The sequence below is a fragment of the Notamacropus eugenii genome, chromosome 5 (genome assembly GCF_028372415.1).
Source record: "Notamacropus eugenii isolate mMacEug1 chromosome 5, mMacEug1.pri_v2, whole genome shotgun sequence".
Classification (NCBI taxonomy): Eukaryota; Metazoa; Chordata; class Mammalia; order Diprotodontia; family Macropodidae; genus Notamacropus; species Notamacropus eugenii.
In genome coordinates, this window is record NC_092876.1 from 135,290,066 (window position 1) to 135,305,365 (window position 15,300).

The 15,300-nt window shown below is 43.8% G+C and overlaps 1 protein-coding gene across 4 annotated transcripts in view; it reads left to right on the top strand.

The window, feature by feature from the left end:
• SIK3 (SIK family kinase 3) overlaps positions 1-11,458 on the top strand; it is a 284,867-nt gene extending 273,409 nt beyond the window's left edge. For all 4 annotated transcript variants that reach the window (XM_072611006.1, XM_072611008.1, XM_072611007.1 and 1 more), the window contains 4 exons: positions 2,882-3,045; positions 3,959-4,091; positions 8,207-8,377; positions 9,185-11,458. In XM_072611006.1, the coding sequence (XP_072467107.1) occupies positions 2,882-3,045; positions 3,959-4,091; positions 8,207-8,364 (455 nt within the window). In that variant the 3' untranslated portion in view covers positions 8,365-8,377; positions 9,185-11,458. The remainder of the gene's footprint in view (positions 1-2,881; positions 3,046-3,958; positions 4,092-8,206; positions 8,378-9,184) is intronic.
• The last annotated feature ends 3,842 nt before the right edge of the window (positions 11,459-15,300 follow it).

Consider the following 15,300-nt stretch of genomic DNA (forward strand, 5'->3'; position numbering starts at 1 on the left):
CTTTCATTAGTTAATATTTTTATCTGATGACCTCTCAGTAATTTTCCAGGAAGTCTTATCAGCTTTGGTTTCATGGGGACTGCTTTCCCAAGGTTTGATGTACTTCCTCCCCACCAAAAAAAACCCCAAAACAACCAAACCTTATTTATGCTCCTAGTTGCCAAGCACAAAAATTACATGCCAGCCTTTCTGAATATTCTGAGGCTTGAATAGACATAGCCATGGTTGTTTGTTTGCTTACATTCTATTTAAGCACTTTTTAAGGTGGTTTTGTATATGTGTGTGTGTGTGTGTGTGTGTGTGTGTGTGTGTGTGAGAGAGAGAGAGAGAGAGAGAGAGAGTGTCTCCTAGGCTTTTCTGAAAACTAAAATATCAGAAATACCTTTTTCTCGTTTGCAAACATACCAGTGATTTCTCTTTCACTGGACTGATTAGACTCCTGTGATTCAGTTGCTTTGTATTTTTTTCATAGACAGGCATGAGTACAATGATAGCCCTTTGGCATTAGAACATGTGATTGCAACAGGCATAAGTCATCTGCATAAGGCAATGAGAGCTAATTTAAAAAAAAAAAAACCACCCCTTGTGCCTTGGAGTCAGGAGCCTGAGTTTTAGCCCCAGCTACTTCACAAGCTAGCTTGTGACTTTAGACACGTTGTTTAATCTCTTTGTTTCCCTTCTTGTCAAATAGTGAACATCTCTACCTACCTTCTCCTGAGGCCAAAAATAAGCAGAGTCTTTGGAAAATAAGAACTACTATTAAAATGTAGAGTATTATGGTACAGAGTTATTTGTTGGCAGAGCAAAATGGAGAGGACTGTTTCCAGCTTCACACTTCCAACGTTGGGCCATTTCTAGGACCTCTTTGCTTTGTTTGGAAACTCTTGATCAAGGGTGGAGAACCTGTGACCTCAAGGCCACATGTGGCCCTCTAGGTCCTCAAGTGCAGCCCTTTGACTGAATCCAAATGGCTCTTGACTATGCCTCTTGTGAGGGACTGGACTTGGCGTGATATAATAAATCAGTTTTACAGGACAATTCTTATTCTTCCCATCTGCTTCTTTATTCTTTGCTTTCCCCCCAAACTCATCTTCCCCCATCTCCCCACACACACCCCCTCCGCCCTGCCTGACTCCCAATACTTTTGATTTCTTTACAGTGAGACCTAGTTGTAAATGACTCACTCATATAGCGTTTAAAGGCTAACAAATACAAACTGAATTGCATAACCAGCCTCATTTGTGTATGATGACTTCACGTAGTAGACATTTGGTAAATATTTTTTGAATTGAATTTGAATAGAGATTAGCTGAGAGTTTCTCTCTTTCCATTTTGCTCCAGTGTGTTCTTTTTCAAGATGATTTTTGTATCATTAACTGTATTAGTAGCTAGTACTTTCCACGACCACTTCTCTACTACCCTGCTATTAGAGGAACCCAGGCATTAGAATCATAGATTTACACTGAAAGCCAATAAAAAAATCTAATAAAAAAAACAGCAAAGAAAAAAGAATCAGAGATTTAAAACTAAAAGGACATTAGAAGTTGTTTAGCTCAATCCCTTCATTTTTAAAATGAAAAAGCTCAGGCCCAGAGAGGACAGTTGAGTACGTAGGTGGCAGAGTTAGGACCTTCAAGGGTCGTCTAATTTAACTCCTAACCTAATTGAGATGAATAGCCTGAGTCACTCGACAGCCATTTATTTAAATGCTTCCTATGTGCCAGGTATTGTGTTAAGCACTGGGGATGCAAAAAAAGGCAAAAACTGTTCCTGCCTTCAAGGCCCTTATGTTTTAATGGACCTTGACCTTTACAATTTGTGCAGTATGGTATGTCACTTGCACTCATCAAACAGCTGTCTGACACTGTTGGTTTGGAATTAAGGTTGATTTTTTTTTCCCCCTATTTTATTTGAAATAGAGAGTTAGGGCAACTTGGGTTTTTAATCTTACCCCTGATAATTCTCTGCCCGTCTCTGAGCACGTCATTTAACCTCTTCATTCCTCTGGAAACTCCCTGTCCCCTAAATCATAGATGGGTTACAGTACATGTTGATGGAGGGAGTTCCCTGGCAATTCCGCAGACTGAGGAAATCATCACTATTTTGCATATTCATATGTCTTATATGAAAGTTAAGAAGTGTCAGCCCAGTTAGTAGAGTTAATTCTTCAGAGAAAAGACCTGAGAAGTGTCATAGGAATCTAACCTTTTAAAACAAATAAAATACTCCAGTCTTATGTTGGTGAAAACCAAAGGCATGTCCAGGCATTCTTCCCTCAACTAAAATTCTCCCTGATTATCCCTGAAAATTGAGAAACTTATTTTTACCAACTATCCTTCAGCTCTGGAGCTGAACCCTGAGGTCACTGAATCAACTGACTTAGAATAATGCAGCCCAAATTAATAGGTAAGCATTACCATAGTATTATTGTCATAGAACTAAACAGAAAATTTGAGACTTCAGATGTCATTCTGTGACCTCAGGCTAGTCATGTAACCTCTTTTGTTCTTCAGTTTGCATATCTATAAAATGAGGGGGTTGTATTTTTTGACCTTAAAAGTCCTGTTTCTGACATTCTGTGATTCCCTCCTATAGACTTACTTCTACGGAAAAGGTAATTGATATCTATACTCCTCTTTAGTGGGCCCTCATAGACCGGGAGCAGAAGCTTAAATGCCAGGGAATTTAGGGCCAGATAAAGCCCAGTTTTCCTCCCAGCAGTGCCGTGGGTCAGTTGGGGATCATCAATTAATATTTTATTCAGATTTTTATATTGTTTACTACTACATGGTCCTGTGTTAGGTGCTTGTGATATGAGAGGCTTGTGTTACTGGGAGAAACTGTAGTTCTGCTGACCTCCTCTTCTGCTCTGTCTCCCCAGAATCTGTCATAGGGAACTGTATGGACAGAAGTTCTCCAGGACAAGCTATGGAGCTACCTGATCATAACGGATTGGGTTATTCAACACGCTCTCCTGTCAGTGAGCATCACAGGTCCCGGACCCTACAGAGACATCACACTATCCAGAACAGCGATGATGCCTATGTATGTTGGTGCCCTTCTTGCTTTGGGGGGTGTTTCTCAAATTCACACAGAAACTTGGAAGATTCTGAAAAGAGGCAGTTTGGCATCAGTGCTAGGCAGTATCTTTCCCTCAGCTACTTTCCAATTTCATCTGGCACCCATAGGAAGTTAACATATTAGGCATTCTAACAAATTAACTCACAGAATTCCATATTCCAAATTCCAAGCTGAGGACACAAGTGTTCTATGTTTCACCCAGGCTCTGGCTTTTTAACATGACATCTTGAGCACACTAAGCTCCATGGGGCACTGGGGTCCATGCTAGGGAAACTTCTGATAGTCACCTTGAGGTTATCTGTTTAGCCAAATCTGAATTCACTACTCTAGACTCAGCAGTCATAACCATCAAGTTTCCTTCACAGGAGCAAACTCTGAGCATGATTTAAGTTGAGGAGGTCTGATTTTAGAGAGAATGTATCTTAAGAGGACTTATCCCAGTCTAATTCTGTGACCAACCCCTTCAGTGGCCCTCAGGCAGCATGGAAAGACCACGACACTTGGAGCTGGGAAATTTGGGTGCCAGTTCCACCACTGTGACCCTGGGCATGTCGCTGAGCCTCATCCTCCTCTTCTATAATAAAATGGGACTAATAATACTTGCACTGCAAGCCCTTTGATACCCTTAAAATGCAATATAAATATGAATTGTTATTCCCCACAGAGTATTGATGTTCAGTGGGAAACAGGAAAGTCTATAACTCAGGAAGAATAAGATACCTGCCTTCCCCCCCCCCCCCCCCCCCCATTTACATCAAGGTCTGAGAGGGTGGGCAGCATTGCTTGGGATTAGGGCCCCAAACATTTTCAGTGCCCACAGGCCAGAAGTTATTCTTTTCCAACAGCTCTCACATACCTGATTCATTGCCTTCTGCAGGTGCAGCTGGATAACCTGCCTGGAATGAGTCTCATGGCTGGAAAAGCACTAAGCTCTGCTCGGATGTCTGATGCCGTCCTCAGTCAGTCTTCACTCATGGGGAGCCAGCAGCTTCAGGACAGGGAAAGTGAGGGTAAGGGGATCCTGGGAAGAGAGTCATAGCCTTGTCCACAGGTGGGGGTGGAGGAATAAGGTCAAGGACACAGCCCCCTGTCTTCTTGCGTTGCGGTATGTCCAGATGCCACAGCTCTAGTTCAGAGCTTCAGCAATTCTCCTGCCAATGCAAAGAAAGACTGCTCGGAGATAGTGGGGAAAGCATGAGTCTTGGAGACAGGGAACTGGATCAGTGCCCTTCCTTTGCCACTTGCCAGCTCTCTAAAGTGGACAAACCACTTGACCTCTTCAAGCTTTAATTTACTCATCTGTAAAGTGGGAATGGTTGTACTTGCATTTTCTTCACAGGCTTATTGTGAGGAAAACCCTTTGTAGGGGAATGTATAAATATGAATGTTTATAGTTGTGATTAAAGATGGTAATTCAGGGCTTCTTAAACTCTGGGTCACAGTCCCAAAATTTGACAACAGCAAAAGGTTTTTGAATGCACAAAGACCAAAAATTAATTCAAAATCAAATATGTAATGGATCCAAGGTGTTTCTGGAAGCCCTTGCCCCTGTTGCATCTCCCAACTTCACTACAGCCTTGGTTCTGAGCACAAAGAATGCACATTTTGCCATGCACATGCTCTCAAGCCACACAGCACCAATGAACTAATGCTGCGGAAACCAAAAGGGGTCGTGCAAGTGGGAAAAGTTTAAGAAGGCCTCATCTAGACTTAGATAAGTACCCCTATACATGTTCAACAAGGACCACTCTTAGAATTCAGAGAGCCAATCCTAGGAGAAAGCTTAGGCCAGTGGATAGGAAATACTGAAGGACATACCAGTTCAGATATGATCAGCAGTCCCTGCTATGGTATACCAGCCCTCAGGTTTCTAGCACATGGAGCCCCAGCCTTATTTGCCTTTCTCATGATTCTCCACAAGATTTTCCAGAAAGCCAGATCTACCATGCTAACACAGAAGTTTATACACATCACCAATACAGGGAACACCACCATCCCCAAGCTTTCCCTCTGTTAAGCCTCCTCACAAACAAGCTCCCCTAGGCAAAATTCCTCCCTCTCTCACTCACAGCTAGTTGCTCTGCCTCACTCTCTCCCAGCTCTGCCTCACTGTCATTCCTCCTCCACCCATTTGGCAAGCTCTTCCCACCATGCCATGTGACTCAGGTTCCATCACAGCAGTCAACTGGGCCTGAGCTGAGAGCAGGTCACATAGGTCTATTAATGGGCGGGAAAGAGCTTCCCATTCCATTAACATTACAGCTGTATAATGGATTAAGCAGTAAACTGGGAGTCAAGAAGACTGAGTTTGATTCCTGCCTGAGACAATTACTAGCTGTGTGACCCTGGGCAAGTCACTTATTTTCTCTCTACTTCAGTTTCTTCATCTGTACTTTGAGGGTGATGATGATAGTTCCTACCTAGGAGGGTCACTGTGAAGACAAAATGGGATATTTGCAAATCATTTCTGTGACCTTTAAAGTGTTATTTAAATGTTGGCTATTTTTAAAGCTTTATGCAAAGCATTGTGCTAAATGCTAGGTTACAGGGAAAGACAAAAATGTGCCCTGTCCTCCAGAAGGTCTCATTTAGAGGAAGACAACATGCCAGTAACTTGGCACCTGTAAGCATATGTAGCATCATTGGGAAATAACCTCAGAGGGAAAGCACTAGCAGTGAGAGGAGGTCGGCGATTGGGGAAGGCTTCTTCCCAAAAGTGGGATTTGGGCTCAGTTGTGAAGGAAGCCACAGAAACCAGGAGATGGAAATGAGAATGGAGAATATTCCAGGAATAAAGGACAGCCAGTGAGAAGAAAAGGCATGGAATCAAGAGTGGTATGCTATGTGCAAGGGACAGCAAGAAGGCCAGCTTCGTTGAATGACAAAGTACTGAGAGGGCAACAAAGTGTAAGAAGACTTGAATAGTAGAAAGAGGCCAAATTGTGAAGGGCTTTAAAAACCAAACCGAAGATCTTATAGCTAATCCAAGAGGTGATGGAGACATTATTGGGAGTTGGGGAGGGAAGTGTGTGACAAGGTCAGACCTGTGCTTTAGGAAAGCTGAGTGGAGAATGGATCAGATGGGGTAGAGAGACAGACCAGGAGGCTTATGGTGTCCTCCCAAGAGGAGAGCTGATAGTCTAGGTATGAGAGGATGAGGGTTTCTGCCAGGATGGCACTATGTGAGTTGAGAGATGTTAGGAAGATAGAAACAACAAGACTGGGCAATGGATCGGAGATGGGCAGTGTTTAGGATAACTACAAGATTTAAGCCTGGGTGATTGGGAAAGTAGCTGTGCCTTTGGCAGTGACAGAGAAGTTGAGGGTGGGAGGCTGAGAAAGAGTCTAGAGTGAGAGAGAATGGGCTGTTTGAGACCTGTTGAATTTAAGGTGTCTATGGGATGTCCATTTTGAGATGTCCAACAGGCAGCTGGTGATGTGAGACAGTAGCGAAGTGAAGGAAGGAAGGAAGCAAGAATTTGTTAAGCACCTATTGTGTACCAGGCACTGTATTAGCATTTTACAAATATCTCACACGATCACCACAACTCCAAGACATAGTAGATAGTTAGAATCCCCATTTTACATTGGAGAAAACTGAGGCAGGCAGAGATTGAGTGACTTTTTCAGGGTCACACAGCTAGTGGTGTCTAAGGTTAAATTGGTACCCAGTTCTTCCAGATTCCAGGCCCAGTGCATCACCTCACTGCTTCTAGAGGCTGCCCATTCAGGCTGAATATTAGATTGGAGAATCATCCACATAGAAATGGTGATTGACTCCATGGGAGCTTATGACATCCTCAAGCAAGAGCATGGAACAAGAAGGAAAAAGAGCCCAGAACAGTGCCTTAGAGGACACTTCGGGTTAGTGAGCACCATCTGGATGGAGCTCTAGTATAGTTATATAGGGAGCAGTCAAGCATGGGGAGGATCTGGAGGGTCTGAGAGAGAAGAGAGTGGTCCACAGGGTCTGTGGCCACAGAGGCCAGGAAGGATCTAGATTGAGGAAAGGCTGCTGCTTTGGCCATTCAGAGGATCCCTGGTGACTTTGGAAGGAGAAGCTTTAGGTCAGTGATGATGTCAGAAGCCATACTGCACAGGGTTTTGGTTCCAGGGAGAGGCAAGAACATGGAAGCCCCTGCTATGGACAGCCTCCTCCAAGAGTTTGTCCACAAGAGGGATGTGAGGCCAACGGTAATCACCAGCAGGGGGGATGGCCCGAGGAAGGCGGCTTTTTGTTTTTTTTTTTAAGCATGGGTATTTTTGTAGGCAATAGGGAGGCAGTAAGAAAGCAGTCAATAGATAGAGATCCAAGGTTAGAGAGACAAGGGAGTCAGATCAAGGGAACATGTTGAGGAAGTTTGCCTTGCCTGAGAGAATGGCCATCTCCTCATGTGAGACAGGTGAAGAGAAAGACTTCTGAGGGATGTGAGAGGAGGAGGAGGGGAGAAGTGGGGGCTCTCAGCAAATGGCATCAATCTTTTTTGAGATGAGGTTCTCAGTTTAAAGGGTACAGGGAGAGAATACCATGGGAAGCATGAGGAGGTTTGGAAAGGTTTAAAAGAGTTGATGTGGTGCGTGGGAGGGTGAATCAATTAGAGAAGTGTGAAAAGATGACCTTACTGCTAAGAGGGCCCATCTGAGGCTATCTGGGTGACTTTGTAGTGGGCAGTTTCATGCTGTTGGAAATGGACACCGCTCTGCCCTCAAAGCGTTTATAGTCTAGTAGAGAGATAAGATGTACAAAAACCAATATGATACCAAGAAGGGATCAAAAGCTGTAAGAAATTTGACCACTGCAGTCCTAGATGGACTTTTTTCTTTCTATCTTGGAGGTAGGACTATGTTTTTTCTAAAATGACAGTTGTTTGCTAACTTAGCTAGACATATAGACACCAGTGATCGGGCTTTGTGATATAGAGAAGTCTTTTTAATACCCAAAGGAGTAGAAAAAATGCTCATAATCATCCAACCCAGGCCTAAATCTTCAGGGCTGGCTCCCTCTTTAGAGGTCCTTAGGACTCCCAGTTCTGGCAGGTAAGCTCCTGGGTCCCAAATAAAAGGTCCTTTCTTCCTTGTCCTTCTTTCTCCTTGCCAATCTCAAATGTTCTTTTTGGTTTTTCAGGCTGTAGGGAGAGTTTGGAAGGTCAAGAGCCCTCAGACCTGACCGACGGCAACCAGCACTTACACAACTCTTGTTATCCATCTACATGTATTACAGACATTCTACTGAGCTACAAGCATCCAGAGGTCTCCTTCAGCATGGAGCAGGCTGGGGTGTAACAAGAAGCTAGGTGTGAGTATCCTCCTGACTAGGCTAGAATTGGCATTTGGCAGCTCTCCACTCCCCAAAGGCTTAAAGTGTATGTTCATGGTAGTCTCACTAGAATCACTTAAAATGAAATAACTCCTCTTCCTGCATGGTTGACCTGTCCTAACTTTCTTCATGGTTCTCACAACCTCCCAGCATTTTCAAAATCAATTAACAAACATTTATTGAGGCACCCAGCACAGCATTAAGTGCCGTGGGGGATACAGAAGAGATTAAGGCCCTGGTCCTGCTCTCTCATTGCTGGTTAGGGGGACAACAAAATACTGGCACTTGACTGTAACAATTTACAATTGTAATCAGGATATGCTAAGTGCCAAATGAGTAGTGTATGGATGGTGAATGCTATACCCATTTGGAGGAGGCCACCACTTTAACTGGAGGTGGTTGGTCAGGGAGGAGGTAGATTTGATCTCTGCCTTGAAAGATAGGTAGTAACCATACAGGCAGCAAGACAGTGGGGAGGGATTCTGTTTCATGCCAGGGAAATAGCACATGTAGAGATACAGAAGTGAAAAAGAGTAAACAGTTTGCCTTGAACAGGGGCAGATAATGTCTCAAAAGCAGGTAAGTTTACTAGTCTCAGCTTCTGTCTGGAGAAAGCCAGAGCAGGCTTAGGATGGTAGCTAGAACATGGGCATCCACACCTTGGGGTGCTGTAGGCACACGTAGCAAGCCTCTCAAAAGCCCGAGGGAAGGATGGTCAAGGTGCACTCTCTAATGCCAGGTTTTTACCCCAAACTCTGACTCTTCTTTGTTTCCTCTCTGTTGCAGGTTTTGTGTACAGCTTGGGAATAAAAAAAGTTCATTTTAAACCCACAGTATCTAGCAGCATCGCGCCAAATTGCCATTGTATTTTTTCCCAGCTGGAATATCACAGCTCCTTTCCTCCTATCCAGTCCGTCAGTGTGCTGTTCCTTGGGGTTCAAAGGGTGTTCTACCTTATTTGCCTGTATGACCAAACCACCAAGGAAATAAATGGGAAATGAGAGTTCTCCGCTTTTGGCAAAAGTGTATTTGAGTTTTGTGTTTTCTTTTGGAGGCTGTTTTTCTTTTCTGCCTTTTCAGAGACAGGAGGGATGACTGGGGTGTGGATGGATGCCTAGGGTCTCTGAGCCACTACCCAAAGCAGTCCTCCAAGAAGCCCCCTCATCCTTGCCAGCATTGTCAGATGCCAGGAACAAATATAGAGTTCAGCCTCCTCTGTAATGTACATGTCAGGGAGTAGAGTGGGATCTAGCATTGGCAAGCAATAAGCAAAGTTTGGGAGACTCTCAGCTGGGACCCTGTGAGTCTTCACTGCTGAGACCCACTACAAAGATTTCCCCAGCACGGCAGGCTATTAACAGAAAGCCAAAGTCCTACCAAAATCCTAGTATTGAGACTGGTAGTAGCCTTCAGGAGCATGTTTCTTGTCACCTCCAGAGCCGTTTGCCTTTACCAACCCTTTGGTAAACCATCCCTTCTACCCACGGACAGTTAGAACACCCAAGAGTGCTGCAGTCTGCTTTTTGTGGCATCTCTCATTCTCCTTATTTTTATTATGCTAAAAGGATTGTTTTTCCATATATATATATATATGTGTGTGTGTGTATATATGTTTGTGTGCGTATATACATATACACATACATACACACATGTACATACACACCTTCTCCTGTCCAGCTCTGCCCTCCCTGCAGCCTCCTTGCCACAGCAAGGACGGGAGCTTCTCTCAGCCCCTCGTCACGCCTTACCTCCCTCTCCCTTGGCCCCTGGTTCTTCTGGATCATGTAGGAATTGTTTTTGGTAAATGTTGTTATTGTTATTATTATTATTATTGTTATTATTATTAATAAAGACAAAAGAGAAATGTTTAACTAGATTCTGTTCTATTTGAATTGTGACTTGCACCTTTGTTCCCAAGTGTTTTACTTCCTTTTAATGACACTGTAATTGTGAGCACTTCTCCCTGGTGCCGTGCCTCATGTTGTGGTCTCCTTTGCCCCTTGGATGCCGTACATACGCTGTGGCTCTCGCCTGTCCTTCTCCTCTTGTCTCCGCTTTATTGTTACAGACCAAAGCCTTCTCCGCTGGTGGGGGCTGGGAGATTATGTGGGCTCATCTCCTTTGGAACATTGGGGGGTTTTTTGGGGGGAGAGGTGTGGTTTTTTTTATGAGACTTGACTCTTGATCCTTTTATTTTTTTTGTTTGGGGGAAAAGAGAGGAAAGTATCCCTAGTCTCCTCCCAAGACCTTCTCCCAAATTTGCACAGAAGGAAATATGAGACCAGCATGACTGATGCCATGCTGTTGACAGGTTACCTCTCCTCACTCCCGCCTCAAATCTCAAACCCCCCTTCCTCCCTTTAGCTGGCACCAAATTGATCTTCAGTTGGAAAAAGAGCATTGGATGACCCGGAGCCCTAGCAGGATTTCCCAACAGATGGATTTCTACAAGATGGGGACTCTTCTCTGGGTCTCTCCTGTGTTCCATTTCTTTGACCTGTCCAGGAGTGAGATCCCAGTGTCTGCTCTAATTGTGACTTCTTTGCCTGTCCAGCAGGAAGGTACCAAGAAAACACTGAAAGCATTTGTTTGACTTCTCCACATCCGTTCTTTCTGTCATTGTTCCTCTCTTCCCTACTTCCCTCCCCACCCCCCACTCTATTTTGTTTACATGATATTGTATTTCTGGGAAAGCAAACTGCCACCCTCTAGCAAATCCAGATGAAAGCCAGTGAGTCTGTTAACCGTGCCATCTTGCATACCACACTTTTTTATCATTGCTTTGTATTGTAGTAACCAATATGCGCAGTATATGTTGAATGTATATTAATATACTTTGCTATTACTTCTGTTATTTGGAAATGTCACAAGTATTTTTTTCTTTCTCATTTATGTTGGACTGAAAAAGGGAAAAAAAAAGATTTTAACAGAAGCCACCACCAGACCCAAGTTGCAGTCAGAAGACCTTTAGTCCACTATGTTTTTTGTGGGGCACTTACAACGAATAACCTAGTTGAACAGTGGGAGATCATGATAAATAAAAACCTGATTACGATCTTATGTCAGTCTCTTGTTTGCCTTGTGATTCAGAGAAAGAACCTCAGAGGCATGAATACTCCAGGTTAGGCCAGAAGGCAGAGTAAGTTATAGTGCTGCAAGGCAGGGCACACTGAGTCCATCCTCTCAGCTTTCTGAAATATACCCGCTCTGGAGAAGCCCGAATTCAGCTTCACCCAAAGTTCTCAATAGCCACTGTTGTCTTTTTCCTCCAAAAAGAGGGTTTTTAAATGCTCAGCTTAATAGAAAAGAGGCTTACTTGGAGGGTGAGGGACAGCGGGCTCTCACCATACAGGAGGCACCATTCAGAGGGCTCAGGGAATGCTCTAGTGGACTGTCTGCTTACCTGCTGTTAGTTTTCTCAGCAAAATGGGGGTGATGCTACACCAGCTACCACAGGAGGTGGTTTGGAGAAAAACATTTCGACCTTCAATATTACCTTGCAACCATAACGCTATTTTTACTTGATGACCCATGGTGCTTTTTAGCACCCAGACTTCAGAGAGCTGGAGGGAGCTTCAAAGGGCTGCTAAGGAAAGGTTTAAAGACAATTAAGAGCAACAAGGAAATACATGGCTGGAATTGGGGATGAAACCTGGGAGAAAGCTAAGCTGTGCTGCACCTCATGAGCAGCTGTTAGGGTGGCCTGGCTATTCTTTCTCTGGAGGATCAGAAAGAACTTGAAAGAAATTTCAAAGGCATCATATAAATGCAAGAAACCTTTATGTGCCAGGCCCTCTGCTAAACAGATAAAACGCTAGCCATTATTTAGTATAACTGTTATCATACATCTAGTTCAGTCCCATTCCTTTATAAGAAATAGCCTTGAGGACCTTTCGAGCCTGGGATTTTTCTGTCATTTCTAATATGGGCCAGTTCCTCGAGCACTCACTCCCAAATTGTCTTGAGACGGGAGAACTGGCTTGGAGAATAAGCAACATGCATCAGGAGAGAATTCTGGGAAGTGCTTTCTGTAAAAGCAATATGGAACAGAGTGGAAAGTTGGGCTCAAAGCCAGGAAGACCTGACGTGCTTGGTGTGTGCTCTTGGGCAAATCACTTAACCTTTTGATGCTCCAGGAAGCTCTCAAGTCTGTTAAGTTGTAGAGGAGGCACTGACCTACGTTGGTCTCTACAGGGTTTCCTTTCCAGATGTTCTCTGTACCAGTGAAATGGCCCATTCCTTATCTATTTTTGTCTATTATTAGGCCCTCTTACCCCCTTCCTTGAATCTAGCTTGTTGTGCATTCAGACAGACCAAATGGTTGTTTATCCCTTCAGTCTACTGGTTTGAAGCCTGAACTGTTCATACCTTGGAGTGCCCTCATTTTGTGGGTAGAACAAAGCCCGCTTGGGGGCCTGGCCTGGGACCCCAGCCTCTACATTGTCAGGACTTGAATAAAGCTGACAGGGAAGTAAATCTTGCTCTTTGTGACCATCTACCTCCCATTCTCCATCCCAATTCCATCTCCAATACCCCTTCTTCCCTGACCCCAGATAGCTGGTGCTCAGGAGCTACTTAGAGTCCTCCCCCCACCTCTGTGACTCCTAATCTGCTATGGCTTAAATCCTTGGCCTTAAAAAATGCCTCTACACACAATTTCCTTCTGTAACTGATCAAAATCTGCCCCACTCCCTGTACCCATTCATTCTGTGAGATTATCTGAAACTATGTGGTCCTTTCTCCCAAGAACAGTGTCCTTGATTAGACCTCAGAAGATAAGTAACGTTAGCCCTATCAGAATCATGAATACTCATCTAGCCTATGTTAAAACATTTTCAGTGAAAGAGTAAGCTCCGTATTTCAGAAGGCAGCCTATTAAATGTAGAAGAGTAGATTTAAATCCCTTCCAAAACACAAACCTTCAGATCTTGGAAAGCTATCAGTGTAGTCTCCTGAATTTTAAAGCTAAACAACTGGAGTTCGTTCGTTTCCTGAGCTCTCCATCTTGGTAACCTCCTCTAAATTCTTTGTAGTTGCTCAATTTCCATCTTAAAATGTGGTGCCCAGAACTTAGAAAAACAGCCCTGGTGCATTTGACCTGCAGAGAATACAACGGGATTTCTATTTTTGATGGAATTTGTTCATCCAAATGAATCTCTAATCTATGGAATATACATTGGGGAAGAGAGGAGTATTTTTTTTTGGAGGGGGGAAGGCAAGGCAAGGCAATTGGAGTTAAGTGACTTGCCCAAGGTCACACAGCTAGTAGGTGTCCAGTGTCTGAGGTCAGATTTGAACTCAGTCCTCCTGACTCCAGGGCCAGTGCTCTACCCAGCTGCCCCAAAGGGAGGTATTCTTAAGCAACAGATTACTCCATGAGTCATCTGGTTGTCAGCCTATCAGCTGGGTATCCATTTCCTTAAAGGTTGCTGCTGATGCTTGCTCCAGCACCTGTTGAGAACCCAAGGAAGGTCATGGGTGGGCCGGGGAAGGGGGAAGGGGCGGGAAAAGGGTGGTATATAACAGCAAGCTACTGAACTGAGAAGCAGTATGGTAAGATGACAATTATACCATGTTGGGTTTAGAAGCTTACTCCCAGATCTGTAACAGATGACAGATATATAAATACATATGTTGTATACATATATATAATATATATGTTTATATATGACATTCTACTGCAAATCTAGGAATAGGTATATTGTATATATGTGTATACATACATATATATAATATACATATACATAATATATTGTCTATATTATATATACAACATATAAACATATATACACACATATATCAGTATGACCTGGGTCTAACATTAAATCGCTTTCCTGGGCCTCAGTTTTGTCATATATAAAAAGGGATTGGACTAGAATATAGTTGAGGGGTGGAGGACCTGTGGCCTCAAGGCCTTGGGTGTGACCCTTTGACTGAGTCCAAGTTTTACAGAACCAATCCTTTTTTTAAGGGGATTTGTTCTGTGAAGTTTGGATTCAAAGTGCCACATTTGAGGACCTAGAGGGCCACATGTGCCCTTGAGGCTGCAGGTTCCCCACCCCTGATCTAGTCATTATATGTTCAGTAAAATTCCTCCCAGTGCTATGAATTGATGTTAAAGAAAAAGTATCTCCAGACTTGTACGAATAGCATGTCTGTGGCTAAAAGTACTGTGCAGTGTTCTGGTTGCACACCCCCTGGTCATCATGGTACAGTGGAAAAAAGCCCTGGTTCTTGGAGTCAAATGCTCACTGTGTGACACTCGTTTTCCCTGGGCTTGTTTCCTCATTTGTAAAATTCTTGTTGTTGTTTAGTCATGTCTGATTCTGTGATCCCATTTGGGGTTTTCTTGGCAGAGATACTAGAGTGGTTTGCCATTTCCTCCTCCAATTCATTTTATAGATGAGGAAACTGAGGCAAATAGGGTTGAGTGACTTGCCCAGGGTCACATAGCTAGTGAGTGGCTGAGGTCAGATTTGAACTCATGAAGATGAGTCTTCCTTACTCCAGACCTGGTGTTCTATCCACTGTGCCACCTAGCTGTCCTATTTTTGTAAATTAGAGGATCGTAGGAAAAAGAGTTAGGGACCTGGGCTATGCTCCCTCCATATTTATGATCCTAATGAGTTCCTATCTTCCAAACTTTCCTTCCACCAACTTCTCCCAACTATCCCTGCATTCCTTCTTTCCTTCTCCATCTTTCCTACCCTACGTTGGGGAACCATCTCCATTCAGCCTTGATCTTTATCTTGCCATTGGACCCAGATGGTTCTGGAGTAGAGAGTGAGGCCAGTGACTTTGCACAGCCTGCCTGTCATGACATCACCTGCCTGATGTCATGGTCCTCTTCGAGAACAAAGGACAAACACCCACAACTATATACTGTCACATGTTTTCCCCCA